The sequence below is a fragment of the Apteryx mantelli genome, chromosome 4, assembly GCF_036417845.1.
Source record: "Apteryx mantelli isolate bAptMan1 chromosome 4, bAptMan1.hap1, whole genome shotgun sequence".
Lineage (NCBI taxonomy): Eukaryota > Metazoa > Chordata > Aves > Apterygiformes > Apterygidae > Apteryx > Apteryx mantelli.
The window spans coordinates 73,506,628-73,528,141 of NC_089981.1; the positions used below are offsets into that span (position 1 = coordinate 73,506,628).

General features: G+C 42.8%; 1 protein-coding gene and 1 long non-coding RNA gene across 2 annotated transcripts; one reads left to right on the plus strand and one right to left on the minus strand.

The window, feature by feature from the left end:
* Positions 1-2,900: 2,900 nt before the first annotated feature.
* GSC (goosecoid homeobox) lies at positions 2,901-4,526 on the minus strand. Its single transcript, XM_067295630.1, has 3 exons — positions 4,171-4,526; positions 3,641-3,900; positions 2,901-3,205 (listed from the first exon to the last, which is right to left on the minus strand). Exons 1-3 carry the CDS (start codon positions 4,496-4,498, stop codon positions 3,053-3,055), a joined length of 741 nt encoding a protein of 246 aa, XP_067151731.1. The 5' UTR covers positions 4,499-4,526; the 3' UTR covers positions 2,901-3,052.
* Positions 4,420-6,878, plus strand: LOC106483171 (uncharacterized). The gene is made up of 4 exons (XR_010884032.1): positions 4,420-4,452; positions 5,451-5,592; positions 5,831-5,924; positions 6,851-6,878. It is a non-coding gene; the product is annotated as an uncharacterized lncRNA (long non-coding RNA).
* Positions 6,879-21,514: the final 14,636 nt, after the last annotated feature.

The window sequence follows — 21,514 nt, forward strand, 5'->3', positions numbered from 1 at the left end:
AGAAGTACATCTGTACGTAGTATTAAAAACAGATACCAGTGATTGCAAGATCAAGCTCATGGTTATCAAGAACTTACAGAAAACTTTAAAATGAGCTCCAATTAAGATACAACATGAAGTTAAAACATCCAGTGATGACTCTATCACAATCCTATGCATGGAAGCCTTGTTTTGGAATGCAAAATTTTAATTTTTATGTAGCATCACATGCTTACAGAGAACAAAAAGTCCTAAATAAGTCCATTGGCATGTTCTGGGGTCTGGAACCTCCACAGTTCTTGAGCACCTTACTCCCACTGGAAAAGTCTAAACATCTCCAAAGACGTGAACCACAATCATATGTAACTGGTACTGTTTAGCAAAAACATAGTTAAAGCCCACTCCTTACACACTGAAATCCAGTTTAACTACCACATTGAGCTGTGAAGGCTAAAATCCTTAACAGTGACTTCCAAAATTACTGCCCCACTGTATTCATACACACAAAAAAAAGAAAAAGAAATCCCACTTAGCTCCCAAAGTGGCCGTAAGGCTATTTATACATGTGAAGTAAAGAAAATATATAAGCATGTGCAAAATCCTGGGCAATACTATCCTTAGACCTGACTTTTATTTGCAAATTGAGTATGCACTTTAAAATTTAACAATGACTAAATACATAGGAGATGACAGATTAAAAATCCACTCAGTAAGACTTCCTGCATGTAACATAACAAAACACTTCTTACATTTGAAAACTAATTTTCAGTGCTGCTGGACTGTAATTCAATACGGTTTACAGAGATCAGATACGCATCTGTAGCAACAGAGCAGTGTCTCCAAAACGCAAAAGCTCTGTCAAGCCAAATTGTGATCTATATCAAAGAAGAATCCATTGAGAAGTTTGCTTTTCCCCTTCCTCCTTTGCTGCGCTAAGGAACAAAAGAGGCTAAATTTCTTCTCTTGCAGAGAGCAGTAGCTATGAAACTGTAAGCCCCTTAAAGGACTGACTCATACAAAACCACACCTAATTTCTTCCCCTACAGCTACTCCTACATCTTGGTACAGGGAGAGACTGCTCAGAGAAAGTGATCACATCTATAAAGAAACACAGGTACATTAGGAAATGTTATCTGAACAGACAACTACTAAGATTCCCTCTACTGTACTAACACCTGCAATATGCACCATGCTACAATGCTTATAAAAAGCTGAATATATCAGAAAGGGAAGAAAAAGCATGAGCACAAGCAACACAGCAGTTGACATTATTGGTATCACTGGAAGCAATGATGAGAGCATCTGTATAAACCAATGTCGTGTCTAACCTAGGAGAGCTGAATTGATACAGGTCAGTTCAGGCATTGGCCATAATGGAAGAGAATCAGCTCAGTACCACTGAATTTCTGAAAGCAAGCCACAACACAAAGATTTTCAGCACGAGGTGATCTGCATTGACTTCACACCTTCAGGTAATTGTTTTGAATTTCTAGAGAGCCTTCCTAGACAAGCAGAGAGGAAAGGCTCTTCTCTACAAGACGACACAGGGAAACAGCTAACATGGAACGGTAGTTCTGCTCTGGAGGGACAAGTGTGAAGAGTTTGGGAACCACAGGAAAAAAAAAGTGTAAGAGAAATTAATGTGAATTTTATAGGGAGAATAGATGTCTCTATTAGGAAGCCCTCGTAGAGGGATGAGTAAAATGAGACAAGGCTATATCCCTGCTTTCCAAAATGCTGAGGTGCTGTCTCCAAGGGGAAAAAATATCCATTAGCAGCTTCCTATTAAACATTCCCATGAGCAGTATACAAGGGCTTGTACCTCCACTTACACGTAAGTCACCTGACAATGACTGAAATTTATTAACAGCAGTTTTAATATACTGATGTATCAAGATAGCTTTTCTAAGCAGGGATCAAAGACACACTCTTTGGAAACTCAACAGGGCGCATAACTCCAGAAAGCAAGCAAGAGAAAAAAAGCACAAAGAAATCAAACAAAATAACAAGTGGAAGGCTGGCCTTGCTTTGCCTGCAAATATTTTCTAAGCGCATCGCTCCCAGCTCGACTCAGGTTTGTGAGACAGGAGTACAAAGGCGCTGAGCAAAGAGTGATGGGGATGGGGGACTACTCATAAGCACTGCGTTAGGAAAAAAGAAATCACGTTTTGATGAGGGCCCTAATAAATTAAATGATCAATATTATTCCAGGCGGCTCAAGCGAAAAGCTTAAAAGGGAGCAGAGGCCATTCCCGGTCTGCCCGGGCCCCGCCAACGGCCGCGGGGCGAGCCGGGCAGGGCCGCGGCCTCGCTTCAGGCACGCGCGGGGGCCGCAAAATGGCACCTGCCGCCGCCTCGCCTCGCCCCGGCCGGCCGCGGGGGCCGCAAAATGGCACCTGCCGCCGCCTCGCCTCGCCTCGCCCCGGCCGGCCGCGGGGGCCGCAAAATGGCACCTGCCGCCGCCTCGCCTCGGCCGGCCGCGGGGGCCGCAAAATGGCACCTGCCGCCGCCTCGCCTCGCCCCGGCCGGCCGCGGGGCCGAGCGACGGGTGGCGGCGGAGGCGGCCGCTCCCCGCGGCGCTTCGGCCCTGCCCCGGGGCCGCGGCCCGCGCCGGGGCCCCCCGGCCCGGCCTAGCGCCGCGGCCGCCATGCGGGCCGGCCCCGGGGCTCCCTCCTCGCCGCCCTCCCCCCCCGGCCTTGGTGAAAAACGACCCGCCGTTTCTCACCCCGAAGCTAGCGGTTAATGGGTTACAAGCCGTCTGCAGCGCCTTATCAGCCACTTTGAAGACTATTCAACGGCCCGTTAAGTAACTAACCCCGGAGGTACGGCCACGCCGCCGGCCCAAGGCGGCGCGGCTCCCTGCAGCGGCGCAGCGGCGAAACAGCGCCCGGACAGACAAACGCGCCGCCGTCTACCTGTGCAACACCTCCGCAACACATTTTATTTACACGGGTCAATGTACAGTATATACAGATATTTTTTTCCCCTCCGACAAGGCAGAGCTTGTGCAAGATAGTAGCATCCTCTGGAGCATATCCTACAGTCCACGGGAAATGTCCCCTCTGCGAGGTTATCAGCTGTCGGAGTCCAAGTCACTTTTCCCTTCTTCTTGTCTCTTCTCCGGAGACGTTTTAGATGCTTTATTCCATTTTTGTGCGTTTTCTGACTCCTCCGAAGATGATCGCTTTTGCCTCCTCCATTTTGCCCGGCGGTTTTTGAACCAAACCTGTTGTGTAAGAAATTAAATCGTTAGACAAAACACGACCACGCAGGCTTCTCTCCCTCCCCCGCCAGGGTCCCCCCCCCCCGGGGCAGCGGGGCGCGGGGCGGCGTGCCGAGGCCGGGCTCGGAGGGGCAGAGGCGGACGAAAAGCACACGCTCGCCTTATTCCGCGTCGGAAATGTTGAACACGCTCAAGAGACGCGGCCGCCGCTCGGCATTTGCGAACAGCCGTGGAATCGGCTCGTCCACCCGCCTCCAGAAAGGCGCTTGGCAGATTTAAGGAAACTTTTCCCCCGCAAACCTGTTGCTCTCGCTTCCATCCGCTCGCCGCGGCCAGCAGAGCAGAGCAGTGCTTGGAGCCACATCTAGGTACCTCCAGTCCGTTCGCGTTTAAATGCAAAAGGGAGAGGGTGGAAGGAGGTAAAGGGAAGCAAAATACCTCCACTTTCTCCTCTCTTAAATGCACCCTTCTGGCCAGCTGTTCCCTGGTGCCTACGTCTGGGTATTTCGTTTCCTGGAAGAGGTTTTCCAGAGCTTCCAGCTGCTCGTCAGTGAAGATAGTCCGATGCCGTCTTTTTCGCCTGCAGTGCAGCTGGTTCAGTAACTGCAGCTCCGTCCGGGACAAAGTGCCCACGTTCATATAGGGCAACATCTGATGGGGAAGAGGGGACATCAGGACCGACCCGGTGCCTTCGTAACCTACAGACGGACAGACAAGAGGACGACAGGCTTTGCATAAGGCTGCGGGAACCGCTCTCCAAAAATCCCCCCCTCCGCGGGCTGCGCGCTCCCCGCCACCCCCGTCTCCCCCCGCAGCTCCCGGACAAAGAAGGCCCGGGCGCCCCGGCCGCCGCGGCCCGCACGGGCGCCCGGACACGGCGGCGAGCCGGGGAGCCGCGGCCGCCGGAGGAGCCGCCGGGGCCGCCCGCCCGCCCGCGGAGCCCCCGCCCGCCCGCGAGGCCGCCTTACCTGCGGCGGGGACGCAGGAGCACTGCTGGGCGCCGAGGGGCGGCACGGCCCCGCAGCACGAGGGGCCCACGGGGGACGCCTGCACATGCAGCTGCCCGTAGTAGTAGTTGTTGTAGCCGATCCTAGATCCACTGACCGCCGGCAGGCTGGAGGCGGGTGCCACCGCCCGGGAGTAAAATCCGCTGTAGTCGGAGGCGCTGCCGTAGAGCGAGTCCCCGTGGAGGCTGGGGAAGACGACGGGCGCGGCGCTCGGGGGCAGCAGGAGCGAGTCCTTGCAGCGAGGTCTGGCCGCCAGGATATTGTCGATGCTGAACATGCTCACAGGCATGCCCCAAACCGTGCCGGGGCAGGGCAGCGGGGACCGGCCGGGGGGAGGGGACGGGGGGTAGGTGGTGGTTGTGGTGGCGGGGGGGAGGAATGGCTGGAGAGCCGCGAAATCGAAACTTTTCGGAGAATTTTTAAAAAGGGATCGGAGCGAAAGGAGCGGAGCTGTTTCCGAGGGCAGCTTGCGGGCAGAGTGTGAGTGTGTGAGTGCGTGTGTGCGTGTGCATGTGTGTGTGTGTGTGTGTGTGCGCGCAGGATCCACCCCTGGAACTTTCCCCCCTCAACTCTCGCCTGTTTACTGATCTCAACCCAGAGGGCTGCATGGAGTATAATCCATCTGAACCTCTTCCCTTTTTTATACCCAGGCGACGTCATCCTGGATTTAGTTCCTGGTAATATGCAGATGACAAACAAAACCAGATTTGATTTCCCCCCCCCCTTTTGATGGGGGTTACACAAAGGAGTGAAAGGAGCTTGGGTCTGTGTATTGAGAATTAATGAAATTAACCTAATCCTTTCCATTAGTGGGCTTTTTTTGGAAGGCCCCAGATTTAGGCTTGATCTCTGCTGCACCGGCTAATTGCCCAGGTTAATCTTGTTAATGCCATTGTGCAGAAGTGGTTAGCAGCTCCTAGCCTTGTCTGTTATGCACCTACTTTGCTCGTGTTAGTTCACATTAGTGGGTGCGATTTCCTCTGTCTGGGGCTCAGATTCATTATTAATGCTTCGAAGTGGTTAGGAAGCACTTAAAAAAAAATAAATTCCAATACAATCGTGCAACTCCCCCCCCCCCCCCGCCCCAAGTGTTTTTGTGGCATGGTGTGAGTCTTGCGTCCTCTGGCTCGGAGAACTGAAGGAGCATTGAGGAATACGTGTTTTTCTGATTAAAGCTTTAAACAGTGAAGCAACAATGTCTTCTGCAGAGAAAATGAACTTTTTTTCCCCTCTTTTCCTAGATCACCTGGCGGAACTAGGACGCGTGAATGTTGTAAACATTTTTTTACACATTCTGATCCAGGCGGGTATCACTTTTTGTTTTTAAACAAGCCAGGAGGTGGAAACGCTAATGACCAGCGCCATCTCAAATCCCCGGGTCTGGTAGGTGTTCTGACTTGCTTTTGATGCCCTTTTCTTTTCTTTTCTTTTTTCTTTTCTTTTCTTTTCTTTTCATCATTTCTTTTCTAGCTTAGAAAACAAAGACTATAGAGTTGCGATGATACAGAGAACTTTGTATTTTGCATGTTCCTTGCATTTAAAATGGAGTAGTTTCAAGTCCCTAAAACTCTTTCTATTAAGACGTGTGGCTCTCTTGGTAGCTGGCTCTTGTGATTTGCAGAATACTTCGTCTGTCACGACTGTCACTGGGAATCCACAGGAGGTGAACTGAATAAGATTAGACTATTTACCCCATCAACCCTCCATCAAAGAAGGTAGGAAATTGTACGCATGAAATAAAAACAAGCCATTAAGGTCCGTTCACGAGGAACACATTATTTTTTCCTCAACAAACAATATCCTCGTTAACGCTTACTCTCAGTTTGTCTGTGTCCTTCTCTCCCTCGATATTCCTGGATTTATAACTGCATCTGAAAGTGATCTAAACCTAAAACCTATTTCTAGTGAAAGACTCGTATGAACATTAAGGAAACAAAAAAATGGCTTGGTTCTCACTTTTTAAGTACATCGCAATGCGACTAATCATTCGCATCGTTTCCTTTGCTTCAGTTTATTTGCCGATCAACGTCTTTTCCCCTCTGGCATTTAGATTTGAGCTTCGTGCAGATTTTGTTAATTTGATGTGAAGTGAAACTATTTGACAGAGGTTTTTTTTGTTGGGTTTGGTTTTGAGGTTTTTTTCTTGTTTGTTTGTTTTCTTTTTCTTTTTGGTAAGCAATTCCCTGGGTCTAGCTCAGTCACCCTGCGCACAGAACAGCGCGCTGCTTAATTCGGCGATCGGGATGCTTGTTCACGTCCTCAGCGGCCCCGCTGAACTGCCCGGAGAGCAGCCCCGCGGCGGCAGCCCGCGGCTCCGGGCGGCGCGGAGGGGGCAGCGGGCCGGGCACCGCCCCGGGGCCAGACCCGCCGCGGGGCTGCGCGGGGCCGCGCCGAGCTCGGCCGCCTGCGCGCACGGGCAAATCCCCTCCGCGGCCGGGTCCCGCCGCCGCGGCAGGGCCGCGCCGCGCTCCCGCGGAGCTCCGCGGGGCTCCGCGACTTGCCCAGCCGCGGAACCCCGCTGAAGTCCCGCTGGTGCGGAGGCCCGCGCGGTGGGGTACCCGCGGCCGGGGCTGACTTCGCCTCGGTACGTGGCACCGCTCGCACCGGTATTTTATCTCTGCTCCTGTCCGGCTTCTTGCAGGTGAAAGCCGCGGGGCAAAATTAGGCATCACAGGGGCTCCGCTCCGTCACCCGGGCGCAATATCAGCAGTGGCAAGATACATCCCGCTTTTGCTGAGACATCACTCGCCTTCCTAGTGCGTTTTTCGATCTGGAAGACTGTGCGAAAGCATGTTCAACCACACTGCAATGCTTCCCATTTATTCTTAATTACTGAATAGAGTTCATTTTCAAATAACTTCTCACCCCCGTTGGAGGTTTTTTTTTTTAATCTTAGAAGTCTTGCAGTGCAAGCCCCTGTTTTGATATACACTTCGCAAAACCTGCGCTAGGAGTTTCTCATTTCGCATCTGCTCCTCGCTAACTTTGCAAACGTAATATTGCGTTAAACAAACAATCAGCTGTCACACAATGTCGGGATGAAATTGTAATAACAAATGAAACGCAAGCAAATTGTGCTGCATAGTGTTGCTAAGCAATTGTTTGTTACTGGAGGACAGTCACAGCATGGGTTGAAAGAGAGATCTAAAGAGGAGTACAGCATCGGGCAGAACAAGCTGTTAGGTATGAAATAAAGTAAACATTACACTGATTTTCAATATTATTACCCAAACACGATTCCATACAAAGCAATCACCGTACACAAGCCTATGAAAATTCGCTTGTTGAGGAATCGGCCTTTTTTTTTTTTTTTTTTAAGATATTAATAATTCCGGGGATTCAAAACGCTTCGGGTTTCTCGCTCTCGCCCTGCGCGGGCGCGCCGGCGGTGCCGGCGGGAGCAGCGCCCCGGCCGCAGCAGTGCCGGCAGCGCCGCGCACCCTCCGCGGGGGACCGCGCCGCCCGGGGCGGGCACTCGCGGGGCTGCAGCGCAGCCCCCGGCGCAGCTCGGCGCCCGCGGCCGGCACCCACCGCCCGGCGGGCGCGGGGCGAGGTTGAGCGAAACCAGAGCTCGCGGCTTATCGCGGCCGGCGAAACCCTCCCGAAAACAAAGCGCTGCGCAGCGCAGCGCCCGCCGACAAACGCTGCCAGCACCCTTCGCCATCGGCGTTCCTCAAGTTTGTCTCAAATTGCTTGCATCATTACTTCAAAAAAAAAAAAAAAAAAACATACAATGCGAAATTACGGTAATTTGTTCCCAGAATAAACTTATCTTGGACTGATTAGGAAAGTCAGTCAGTTGAAAACGAGGCAAAAACGCGTTTTGTCTAAAGCTTCCCTCTAACAATATCAACTTCTAAAGTTTTCATTCATATAAACTTTATTAATGAAGATCTTTTATTTAAATGTCAAGGGAATTTGAAATTTAGAGTAAATTATGAAGCATGCATGTCTTGCCAAGTCATGGGTCAAATGCATTTGTGAAAAACTGCTAAAAGAGCATATGGTTTTGAATTTTTCTACAATGACTAGTGTTTAAATAAATTGCTTGTACTGCTTAACTTCATGTATAATTTTGACAGAAATTGGCCTATAGCCTTTTGATATGTAAACATTTCAGGCTTTTATGCGGTATAAAAAGACACTTGCTTTTTGGGATCAGCTAAAGCAGTCACCCTGTAATTCAGAAAACTGGCACCTAACATTACATTCTTGCTACATTTCAACTTTCAAGTGGCAGCATAAAGGGGAAAAAGAGAAGGGACATTTCAAAAGCAATGTCCATTTGGAATTAAAAACTGCAAATGAGGTGAGAATGTGCCACTTACTATCTGATTGAAATGGATAAACCATAGCATTAATGTGAATTCTCTGTCTTGTTTTCTAAAAAACAACAGACGAATCAGTGAAAACCGACTTCAACGTAGCACAGACCTGACCTGAATATCAAATGATTGCCTTAGAACAAAATCTGTCTAAAGTACAAATAGGTGTCATAAAAAACCTCTAATATCCTTTCTCAACATATTTCTATGAATTGTTTCCCTTTTATGGACTATCTTGTTGCAAATGAAACTGAACTTTTTTGTACAGAATATTGCATAAAATATATATAAATATTCCATAATCATTTGAATTGCCATTTAGCTGTATGCTCACTTGCATTTCACCAACTCCTAAGTCTTTTTGCAGTTTTTCTTCCAGCAAACCTCCCATTGACTTCAATTAGCATTTTTTTTTCTTTTGAAGAGCAGAGTAGAACTTGCAGTTAGAGCTTCAGGATACAGGGCATAAAAATAGTGTGTGACTCAGTTTTATGTCTTCTTAAACTAAAATGATTTTGTACATGTATAAATCCACCAAGCTACTGAATAAATTCATTTATTACTAATATATCTGTCTCACATAAATAAACCACCTAATGTTGATTGGATGGATAAGCCTAACCCAGTGCTAGACAGAACAGGACCTGGAGAGTTGCCTGGTGCCAGACAGCTCAATATGTTTATTTCCTGTGTGCTTTAGCTGGGGCTAAGCTGAAGTTGGAAAAAGGTTTAAATGAACTATATAATTTCAATCTGTTACTGTAGTAAAATCCATATTTATTGTATATGTCAGTTTGTCATACACAGAGTTCTCAAGAACTCTCAAGATATACTACCCCTTTTGTTAGTGTATGGAAGTAATTTTTTTTTTCAGAATTGTAACAAGTCAACATAGACACATTTTGTTGTAGACAATTCAGATGCTATAGCAATTTAATAGCTAATATGGATTTAGTCTAATGTGATGTAATCTAATGAAGGAAGTAGAATCACTTAAAGGTGTCCATGAACATGAAAAAAGCAAAAAAGAGCTTTTTTTTTTTTCAGGTTTCATATATATTCCAACACACAGCATACTTAGCAAACAGAAAGGTATAACATTAGTGATGTAGCAGGAAAGATGTTTTTCCTCTAAAGAGAGGAAACATGCCACATCTAAACCCTGTAGAACAATGCAAAGGAGTTTTTTTTAAAATAATGTATCTGTTCAAGAGGACAGTGGGAGGACACTTAGGGTCCTTGACTGCACTCACAAGAGTCAACAGGAGGATGCCCTGTTACTTGGTAATTTTTGCTTTTCATCAGATGCCATTTGAGTCAGATACTTTACTAAAAGAAATTGTGGTCAAAACTTTTTGAGCTCAGTGAAGTGGGATGATCTGGACATCTACATTAAGGAAAGGATTTGTACCAAGGGACATGCTGTAGAGTTGATACAGCTAAAAGAAGTCTGTCATAAAGGCATGACCGACCCATGTTTAAAAATGGCTATCTGCTGTAGTACAGCCGACAGTCAAAAATTCTGCAGATTGAACCAAACCATAACAGTGTGCTCACCAGCTTTTAAGACAAGGTGCCTTCACTCTAATCTTTTAGTACTTTTCTCTGTGAAGGTGAGTAATTCTAATTCCCCGTGTAACAGATATAGTCACATATGCACATAGAACTGCATGGGTAGATATAAACATAGAATCTAATCCCTGTATATACTCTGTCTAAGCAGTACTCATTTTAAGCATGATTACATGATTAGATCTCTTTCTATGCTAGGGTTTATACTAGTATAAATACAGCAATTAAAAAAACAAAACCAAAAACAAAATAAACCAAAAGTCTGCTTTCCTAATCAACAAACGTAAACCAAACTAAGACCTCTTGTTGATTTGCCTTTTTCAGTGACTGAACTAAGTTTTTGGATCATCATGTGGCACACTGGACTTTAAACCACAAGAGATCCCAAGCACACACAGCTCCAAATCAAGTCAACAGAAATTGTGTGAGGTCAGCACTTATTCTACACAAGTATTATTACACTGGCTAAAACACTTCTTTGCAGTATAAACTGTACAAACGTAATGCCACCAGCATCTCTCCTCTCTCCAAAAAGGCAGTAGAAAATTACACCCAAAGTAGCCATTTATTTGTAATGCAAAGAGCCTCAAAAAGCTTTTCTAGGGAGTTAGAGCAACAAAATTAGATTTAAAAATAAATAAGGGAACCATAAAAAAGACGCTTACTGCTTTGTTCTCTTTAACATACACATGATGTACTTCTGAAACTTCTATGATGTTTTAGGAGCTTTAGAGTTTGTGAATATCACTTCAGAGTATAACCCAAGAGTTTTTACTCTAGTGAAAGTAGATCCCACACCTGTGGAAATCTATTTATTAATTGCCAGGGACTTTGAATCAGAATTGAAATGGGGAGATGGATCTTCCACCTAAAAGCTGTATTATCACTCCCAAACACTATGTAACTGAAACTTAATAGGCTACCATGACTACATTCCTTTTTTTTTTTTTTTTTTTGTGAAGTGTACCAGATACGTAGATTTTCAATTTTTAAAAAATACAGGAAATTATATTAAAAATGGATGCTTGCAAAGGTCAAAAGTAAAAGCTAGATAATTATAGTAGGGAAATATATAATGAAAGGCAATAAATTTAACAAAAGCAAGACAAATATGCCAAAAGGAATTACAAAATTACTACCTTGGTTAGATGATATTTTGAGTGAATGGAATAAATAACATCACAATAATCAATTTCAGTGACCAATGATTACATTAGACAGATAAAACAGAATCATCCACTGAAACAACTGAGGTGGTAGAATTGTTTTACTTACCACTAATGTTCTCATCCTTAATCCAGGTCTCTAGTTTAAATCGCACCATTGTCAGTCAACTATATCCCCATTTGAGTTCTGATTTATGCATTATGGGGAAAAAAACAACAGTCTGTTTATAGTAGAAATCATTTGGGGAATTGAATGCAAGACTCAAACCACTAGAGGACAGAAGTAAAAAGTTACATTTACATCATCTTATGAAGCTTGGATTTTTTTTTTCACTATTTCACTATTTCTAAAGCCATTTTTAAATTTGTAATGTTAGTATATTTCAGAGTTTTGAACTTTCTGAAAGTCAATAGAAAAGTTGTACATTAAATATGATTATCTTGAAGTCTAGATTAATTTATGGCTGTTCCTTCCCTACCCAACTGCACCCAATCCAAGACTAAATTTTCTTAAGTTTCTACAATATATATTCACATATATTTGAGAATTTTCAGCTTTTTTATATATACTTTGAATCTCATTTAATAAGATAAGGAATTTTTATGATTTGGGACTATGTGTAACATTCTGGGGCTACAACTATGTCAACCACTCCCATGAGTCAGGAAGGTTACACCAGGATTTATGTATTTGTAACTGTCTTCAGGCAGAGACCCTTTGTCCTTTGATTTCATCTTTCTTTGTAATTCTTATTCACTGCCTCCTTGTGGTCCAGTCTTCTACCTTTAGGTGGATCCTTTGGAAGCAAACACTCTTCTTTTACAATAAATTCTCGGTTTCTGATGTATTTGTTCCAAAGTTGTAGTAAGATATGCAAGAACATGGTTTGGCCCTGAGGCCTGTTTCAGGAGGTCAGTGCGGTGTACAGCAAGATATAACTCTGGACCAGCTGAGAGTGTGATGCAGCTGCCAAAAGTCAGAGACAGTTCTTTTTTCAGAAGTGTTATCAATGACATTTCTTTGCTTATGTGCTGACATGATGCAATAAATGTTTTTGAGAGTGAGGATGAATTGTTATAGGACTTGTGCCATTGGTAAAATATTTTCAGAGAGAGGAAAGAATGAATCTCTTTCACTATTCGGCCTTCTGCAGTGGATACATTAGCACACATCAGCAACTGGTCTGAGGACGAAATATATTCAAAGCTTTGACAAAGCTTTGACAACATTTCTTAGGCCATTTCTTCATTGTGTTTTAACTTCAGGATAATATATATGCATGAACTACCACACTGTAAGAATCCAATGGATGCAAGGCATTTTGGGACAGATCTAACCAAAACATGTTAGTTTACAAAGAATGTGAATTTATAGTGCATTCTTGGTCTACACTAAATCTGCGCATGGAAAAGTTTTATCATACAAAGAGTACTCTGCGTCTAAAGTAAAACTGTTGGGCTTTTATCTTGGAATACTTCATATTTAGTAGCAACCTAAAGATAAGGAAAGGCTTACTTTTTAGGAGCAAAGATCTTTCTTAGACTCCAGTGCAAAACAGACCTTCTTTCCTTTTCCAGCCTCCAAATTTTACCCCAGCAGTAGCTGTCATGGTTACTGTCTGCACTTCTGTTTGGCTGCTCCAGACCTTTGAACTTTATGTAGGTTACAAAATTTGCTGTTTTGAACAGGGCACAAAGACTGATTTGAAACAGCAGTTGGTGGCAGCAATGTCTATCTGTTTTCATTGGTATTTTGTACATGTATCTGAAATGTTATCTGCCTGCGTATCATAAAGCATTGTAAAACCTATGGTGGACGTGATGTAGAGTTCCAATGTATATACATTTTGTAACACACATTAGACAAAGTTGTAAAATGTCTGGGGAAATGTTCACTCTTTGTAACCAAAAAAGTTTTCCCATATACATATACTCAGTTTGTTCAAAGCAGGTAGCACAGTATTTCAGTTTACTTTGATTGTGAAATATTTTCTTCAGAAAGACTTCTAAGGGCATTGGTCACCAGATGACTAATGCCATAGCCTAGCAATTAGAGTTTAAATCCCACTAATTTTAGGTTTTCCTAACCTCAGCCTGCCCTAATTCAGCAAAGGGAGACTGGCCTGCATTGAAACATTACCAGGATCCAGGGAAGCCATAGGATAACTTTAAGTATTTTGCCCAAATATTCCCTAGCCTATGCTCTGGTCTCAAGAACTGGAGTCTTAATTCAAAGAGGATTTCAATGTGAACATCAAGCTCTTGAAAGAGCCATATTAAAAGAAGTTTGACATTCTTGTGAATGTCAAACAGAATGTCAACAGAATACCTTGCCTTCAAAAAATGGCTGTGATTAACATAAAGTTTAGCTTACTATGCCATTTGCTTGCTCTATTATCTAAGAGAGAGTGACTTATAGACAGTCTTCAAGTTGTGTCTTTAAAGTTTATGTACTATGAAATGCACTTTGCTGTGTTGTATATTGTGAAACTTCAAAGAAGTCTCAGAGAAGAAAGTTGAAGCATTCGGTCTTCTCAGGTAATCCAGGAGTTAGTGTACACACAGCAATCCTACTAATAAATTGATTTAGAAATCAGACTTGGTTTAACTGGTGCCATTTCTCTTTGAAAATCCGGAAGAGAAAATATAGCTATTAAAGCTTAACACCATTAATTCTGAACTTGCAGTTGGCTTTTCTGCCTATTTACCGAATATGGAACAATTCTACACTAACTATTTGTGAAATGCTGGATATAACACTCCATTTTTTTTCAATGACCAAAGCAACAGCAAACTACAGAACCATGCTCTGAGAGCAACTGGAGTATTAAAGATGCTATCCATAAAGAGAAAGGTACGTAGGAAATAGAGTTGCACAATTTTTGTATTTCCTTATTCTGTGGCTTACTCACATCACAGTAACCCAGCAACCTATAGAGCTCCACATTTACCCTCTCTCTCTGCTCTAACTCAGCTGCTACCATGTACTTGAAATTGAGCGCTGATTTCAAACATCCTCAAATCTGACTGGTGAACACGTTTTTTTTTGATGTTTCATTGACAATGTTCATTTAGTGGGATTTAAACATAGTCTTGCTCTTACAGCTTAAAGGAAAATAAAAGTGCAAGGAGATTCTATTGTTTTGTCACTTGGATAAGTATTGCATAGTGATGCATACATTGAAAAGAAAAAAATATGTACTACCAGAAATAACTCTGAGTTTTCCTATTAAAAGCACCCTTTGCTATAAAGCATGGTATAAACAGGGTAAAATAAGGGGTAGTAAAAGCTGTTCAGGTCAGGGAAGAAAAACATATTTAACATTCATGGCATTCAACACAGGGCTTTAATATATAAACACATAAAATGCACATACAGAAGAGATCATTACATTTCAGGCAAGAAGCAAGTGGGAGTGCATTCAAATTTACAGCACTAACAATCAGCTTGAAAGACAACCACCACAGATTTCCTCCTTGGATGATTCTGACTTTGTGTAATCAGGCTGTGCTTACAATGCACCCTGTGAATTAAGTAGTTCAGAATCCCAATGAGAGAAACTTTTAGATGTAGTCAGTACTCCTCAAGGACTATAGCTAGCAATGTGCCTGCAGCTCAGATCATTTTCGTATCATTGGTCTACAAAGTCTGTATGCTTTGTAAGATTAAAATATGATTCGGTGCTCCCAGAGGCCAACAGGAAGGCCTGTGCCACTGTCTAGCAAAGGGGAGAGCTGGACTCATCTCCTTTCACTTTGTTATCACCTTGTTTTCTAGGACTGCTCTGGACCACGTTAGACAACACCTGTATGGCAGGTAAGCTGCATGTGAGAGAAGCTCAAGCCCCTAAACAAGCTATGCTGACACCAAATTGACAGTAAGAGAATTTCAGCAAATCTTCAGCACCTTTGGTTTTAACAGGAGTTGGATTAGGTTTTAATTCAGATTACATTGCAAATACCTTCCTGTGGGATAACTGGCTAATTGCAGGGATAGATGAAAACCACAGGACCGCTTGGGGAATTAAAACTCTCAGGAAAGCACTACTTACTCTTAGGGAAATTATCTTGCTGTTGACACTGGGTGTAAACCGCAGGTCTTCCCATTCCTTCCACAACAGGATAGTAAATAGGTTGGCAAACATAAAAAGAGCCAAATACTTTAATACCATTACAGAAAGTCCTGATAGAGATCCCACTGTTCAGGGTCCAAAGTATCACTATTGTTACTGAATTCTTGTTCTGTACTGACCTTTTACACTACAGTCAAACTTGTGGAAGTAGAACACGTTTTTAAGTAATTTGTTTTACCTCAAGCAAGTTGCAGATTATCAACATAAAGTCAGTGTGTTTTAATTACAGTGTTATTTTGAGATAACCTTTGCACTAGCTTAGCTCTATGAACCACTGACTGCTGTTTTAACTATATTTATTTTAGTTGAGTTCAAGTAGATTAAGAATGATTCAAATTAAATCAGAACAAGCCATTCTAGAACTGAAAGAAAGAATATTTGGCCCATATAAGGATTTGCATCAATTTAGTTAATCCAACATAGAGAAAAAACTAAGAATATTTTAGGTGTTCAAGAGGATCAAGAAAAAGTGTTTTTTATCCATTACAGAGAAAAGCTTTGGGAGATTACTTTCTGCTAATGTATCAGAGGATTATTTCTAAATGGTGAAAATATCAGAGCTGCTTTTTATGAGAAGTGGGCCAAAATTGAAAAAACAGATTTGAACTCTTGAATTTGTGGGTTGGAATGTAATTCTCACACCTATTTATCCAGCCTTGCCAGACTTATTACCACTACTTGAGCACTAGGAGTGAACCTACTTTTACAGCTTTTTTTCCTGATCAGATGCAAAATTGCAATACATGTATTTTATGGTTTGGAGCTAGGTAGAGCCAAAACCTTGCAGAGCATCATTCCATTCAAGACCAAGTATTCTCATCATGATCACCTAATATCTGAGGTCTTCCATTTGGAGCTTGATTTTTTTGATGACATTTGTGGGATTTTAACATGATATTACTGAACCACAGCTTCATGCAGATCCAACACCAGCATCTTCAAACTCTATCTCTGCCTGTTCCTCCCTGTAGCTGTAAGAAGTCTGGAAAACCAGTTGATCTAGTGCCAGATGACCAGACAAACAAGCTGTGTTAGCAGAATCTGGTTTCTGAAGCAATTTTTTTAGCAAGCTATTCATCCCACAAAGTCTAGGATTTAAGTTTTATGCCCATCAAATATTTTTTTCCAAACCATATCCTCACAAACATAAAGAATCTTAACAGTCTTAAAAACATGGAAATTATAGAATCTAGGGCTTTAAACTGAGCCTTACTTGGAGCACATTTGAGGAAACAGAATACACATTCACCACAAATAAGAGCCAGTTGTTAACCAGTACAAACAACTGTAACCCAATCTATTTTTCTTTTCAAGAACACTGGTATCCTATTGAACACCTTTGCCTCCTATTATACAATTCTGCCTTTGCAATAAAAGCAACTGTCTGCAACAATTCTATTTCGTTGTATGGTTAATACCGATAATGTACTCAAAATTGATGTTTAACAGAGTGAACTGATTTGTTAGAGTGTTAACAGCCACAGACTTTAACTAATAAACAGATCATTAACTGCTGGTAATAAACAACTTGCTAGGATCATTTATTATTTAAGAACAAACTTTGTCTTAAGAAAAGATGGCTCCATTTAGGTCTGTGTATGACACCTTTCTGGCTGTCAATCAAAGTGTGAGACACAGGCAAAGCTACAGAGAAACCACTCCACACACACTAAATCAATTTCCATTGAAAAGTATTGTTTTTCATCAGAAAGTAATTTTGAGAAAAATATTAACTACTTCCGCTGTTCAATGGAACAGTCAGCATTTTTACAAAATTCATTTTTAACATTGCCTCTAGTCCTAGTTTTTCCAGCTCTGATTAAATCCACGTCCTTCTTACCATATAGGATATCACTGCCACAAACACTTTTCCTTCTGAAAGTAGTTCTGTGTAGGAGATATTATTTACATGCTAAGAACTTTCATAATGGAGAAGAAAGGAAGATAGAAGAGAAAAGCCACGTGGATTTTGTTACAGGAAAACAGGAAAAAAGTAGCTTAAAATAGTTCCTTCTGAAAAAAAGGGTGAAATAGAGATTTCTCCTGTGAGAAACTAAGGTGCAGGAAGAAGCTACAAATCTGAAAACACATTATATAACTATTTTAGATGATGACTGCAGATACAGAAGGAACAGTAGAAAACCCTTGTCTTCCTATAGGTCTCCAGCCCATTCCACTTGTAATAAAGACTTTCAGGTAATAAGCAAGCCATTTGCATGTTGTGCTGTTCTATTTTTGTCAACATTTACAGTTCAACAGGACAGTTCCATTTTATTTTCCTTTTTGTCCTCTCTCATGACAGGAGATGGCACAATACCGATCTGACTGAAAAGCAGAGGCGCATCCTAAGACTTATTGTTGACACTAAATTTAAGCTACCAAAGCAATCCGATGAAGGTGCCCTGACCTTTTCCCTGCATTACTTCAAAAACCTTATTACTCATTCCAAAAAGATACAACCATATATTCTGAATCAGAGTGACATATAAAAGAAGATCAATGACTGGTTGCTGCTATCCAGATTTTTGATTAAGAATCATATAATAGTAATTTCTTTTCTAGTATCTCCTCGGAAGCATCAGCAAAAATTATGAGATTATTTTGCTAAGTACTGTGCAAATACACTGGAAAAATGCCCCAAAGAATTTATATACTAGCTGTAAACACAGTCTCAAGGCTAAAATGGCAACTCTTAACAATCAACTCTAAATTCCTGCTGAGATGCACATATAACATTTGCTCGCAGAAAGCAAATGCAATTGAATGCCTTCTTCATGCCAAATCCTTTAAAGGGTGAATAAATGTCCTTTAAGGAGAAAGTTTTCACTGTATTGTTTTTCATTCCTGTGCAAGCCAGGGAGAAGGCATTTTAAGATCATCATTAAAATAATTCTGACCTTAAACTAATATCACAAATTGGCTATTGCTTCCAGTAAGAAACAAAAACTGTATTTGCATGCTGGTTGGAAAAATGCTTCCATTTAATTGCTTGTGGAAGAAGCACTTTATTTATAGACATACTGTGCAGGAGGAAATTTGGCTCTCCTACCATATAATAAGATGCATGGATCTCTGCCAGGAAGCTGGCTATCCCAGGACATTTGGTGTTCCATATACCAAGAATGTGGAACTGCTTTGCCTATAAACAGAAAAGGCTTTTTTTCCAAGGATACTTTAAGACTTGCTTTTTCTTGGATACAAAAGTGAAAAATTAGTGCAACTAAATAGTTATGTAATTGCAACAGAAGGAACTTACTTTGGTATATTTTTTACCAACTGCTTTAATTAGCTAATGAAGAGCTAAGACAGATTACTTGCCACTCTTCCTTTTCTCATTTTTGGAAGATGCTGAAAAAAAAAACCCTCCTCGGTTTTATGGATTTCAAATATAATTCTTAAAAATCAGGGTATTACTTACACAAGAATTTCCACTCAGCAGGATGACTCACATAAATAAGGATTGCAAGACTGGGATTTACTAATCTGTAAGAGACAGTGCATCCAATTAATTCAGCTGTTTATTTAGGTTGGGTTTTTTTGCTCTTTATTATCTTCAGTCTCTTTGACCGCAGGGGAGAGAAGGCTATGGGTTGGGGGGAGGAGCTAGAGATGGATTTTTGAAGAGGAGCCATAATTAGCTCAATTCTTGGATTGAACTCAGGAATGTTGTTACTGCTAAATAGCTCCTTAAATGGAATATTTATAAACTAGAAGCAAAGTTATAATATTAGAAGAGAAGCAAACTCCAAACAAAATAAACTTAGATGCAACAGCCTCTAGATTAAGACACTGGCACGATGACATAATCCAACCCAAAGGGCAGGGAAGGCAGGACTGCGTTACTGGTAGCAAACCCGTGCGCTGTGCAGAGCGCGGTCAGACCCCGCACAGGTGTCGTGTCCTGACGTTCCAGGGGACATGTGCTGGGGAGGGCTGGATCCCATTCCTGTCCCCGCTGCCTGGCACCGAGGCCCCGCCAGGGTCCCTCCACCGCGGGACCTGCGCCCTGGCCCATGACGTGTCCTTGTGCCGGCCCGAACGGGCTGAACGGGAGCGCCCCAGCGGACACCCTCACAAGCAGCTCCCTGCAAGGGACTTCTGCCTAAACAAGCAGAAAGGAGAAGCATTCACCCCAGAGTGGGCCTGGCTGCTTTTCGCCTGTTCTTCCAGTCCTTTCACAGCAGGCAACAGGGCTGATGCTGTACCTCAAGGCGTCTTCTGACTGCCCTATCCGAGAATAAAAATGACTTTCACATACACAGCCTATACAGCCACGCACTGCCATGCCTGGGATCCAGCACAGTTTATTCAAAGCGGATTTCGTTTTTTATCGCACGAACAGCAGGGCCCAATCCAGCTCCCATGGAAGTCATTTGGACTTAAATAGGGACAAGTTCAGGACCACAGTTACTTTCCAATCAAAATAAATCATTAAGCTATAATGCAAAGGATTTGTGCCAGCCCTCCATACAAGACTGAATTTAATCATTGTAGATCAGGGTATTTGGGGACAACATCTATTTTGTAACTTCATAAAAAAAATCAAATAATTGATCCATAGCTTGTCCAAAATTTAAAAATATTTTCCACATTTAAAAATTTTTCATAGACAAACTTTGCTTGCACTGTAATATCTCAAGGAAGCTTGTTAAATGGCTTTCCAAGGCTATGTGATCTTTTTATTAAAAAATTATAGCACTGTCTCCTGGACACAAAGAGAAAAGAAATAATCTATTTTTCAGATCAAGTTCTTGAAGACTTGCAGTAGTGGAAAATATATCTTACAAATTCTCTCTCAATGTCCATTTAACATTTCCTGTTTCAAATGCAGAGACAGTTGTCTCCTAAAGTCACTGTAGTGCATTCAAAAATTGCAGCAGTACTGTTTCCTTGACAAATCCATTTCAAACCCAGTAAAAAAACATAATGGGATTAACTGCTTGGAAATTTAGTTGAATAGTTTAGTTCTTAATAGAGTAAAACCCAGTATGTTAATATATTAAGAGTGTGAAACAAAGTTAATAAGGGGAAATGGAAAGATGAGAAATAGAGAAGCAATGGGATTTTCTTGCACCCCGTGAGAGGCTGCTATATAAGGATTTGATCCTGACACATGGCCAAGCCTTATGCCTGCGAGCGGTCACTGCGAGCCGCGCTCTGCACCCCGGCTGCTGCAGACAGCCGGGCTGGGCGGCACGCGGCAGGGGCAGACACGCACTGCCCCGAACGGCACATGCTTCCCAGCCATCACCAGCACACGTGTCTCGTTGCTGGAGCCATGGGGGCAAAATGGAGAGAATAAAAGACAAGCAATGGAGAACATGACCTGCTTCAGCCCAGCTTTGGGAGCGCACTGGGCACACGCAGCCCGGAGGTGGCGCCCCCCAACCTGCCGCTGAGTCCCAGCACAGCTCATTGCCTAGGCCACAGCCCGAAGGAGAGGCAGGGGGGCAAGAGTTTCCCTCCTACGTCATACCGAATGGATTTTCTAAAAAGCGGTTTGTCTGCCATCGCAGCAGAAGTTCAACAGAACCAGAACCCCGTTGGCAGCCGAACGTACAGCGCGTCTTCCATTGGCACCCGCTGCTGCAGACGTGCCCCGGCATACCGCTCCGGCCGCTTGTCACAACACCTTACAGCACAGTGTACTCAGCATAGAGTGCCAATATAGAAATATAGCATAGCTTTTTTAAAAAAAAGTATATGTACATGTATATGTATATGAGAAAGTTTTCTCTTACAGTTTTTCCCATGACCATTTTATTTAAAATGCAAAACTCATGGGGGAAGGAGGTGAGAGGGGTGATGGGGAGGGAAAGACTGCTTCCTAACTGATGTTTGCGAAAGATAATGACTAACACAACGAACACACCAATTTTGACTAGCCCTGAGGAACTATTGTCATAAATACAGTAGGTAGGCCTCTGTGTGGGCCAGAGAAAATGATCAAAACACTGCAGCCAGCTCTGTTTGGTTTGGCATTGCCTACACTACAACTCCAATTTTAAAAACAAGCTATAATTATATTGGTAGAAAAACCCTAGTAGAAAAGAAGAAATGCATTCAATTCAGAGCCAGTTCTACTTAGGTATTTTAATTTCTCATTTTC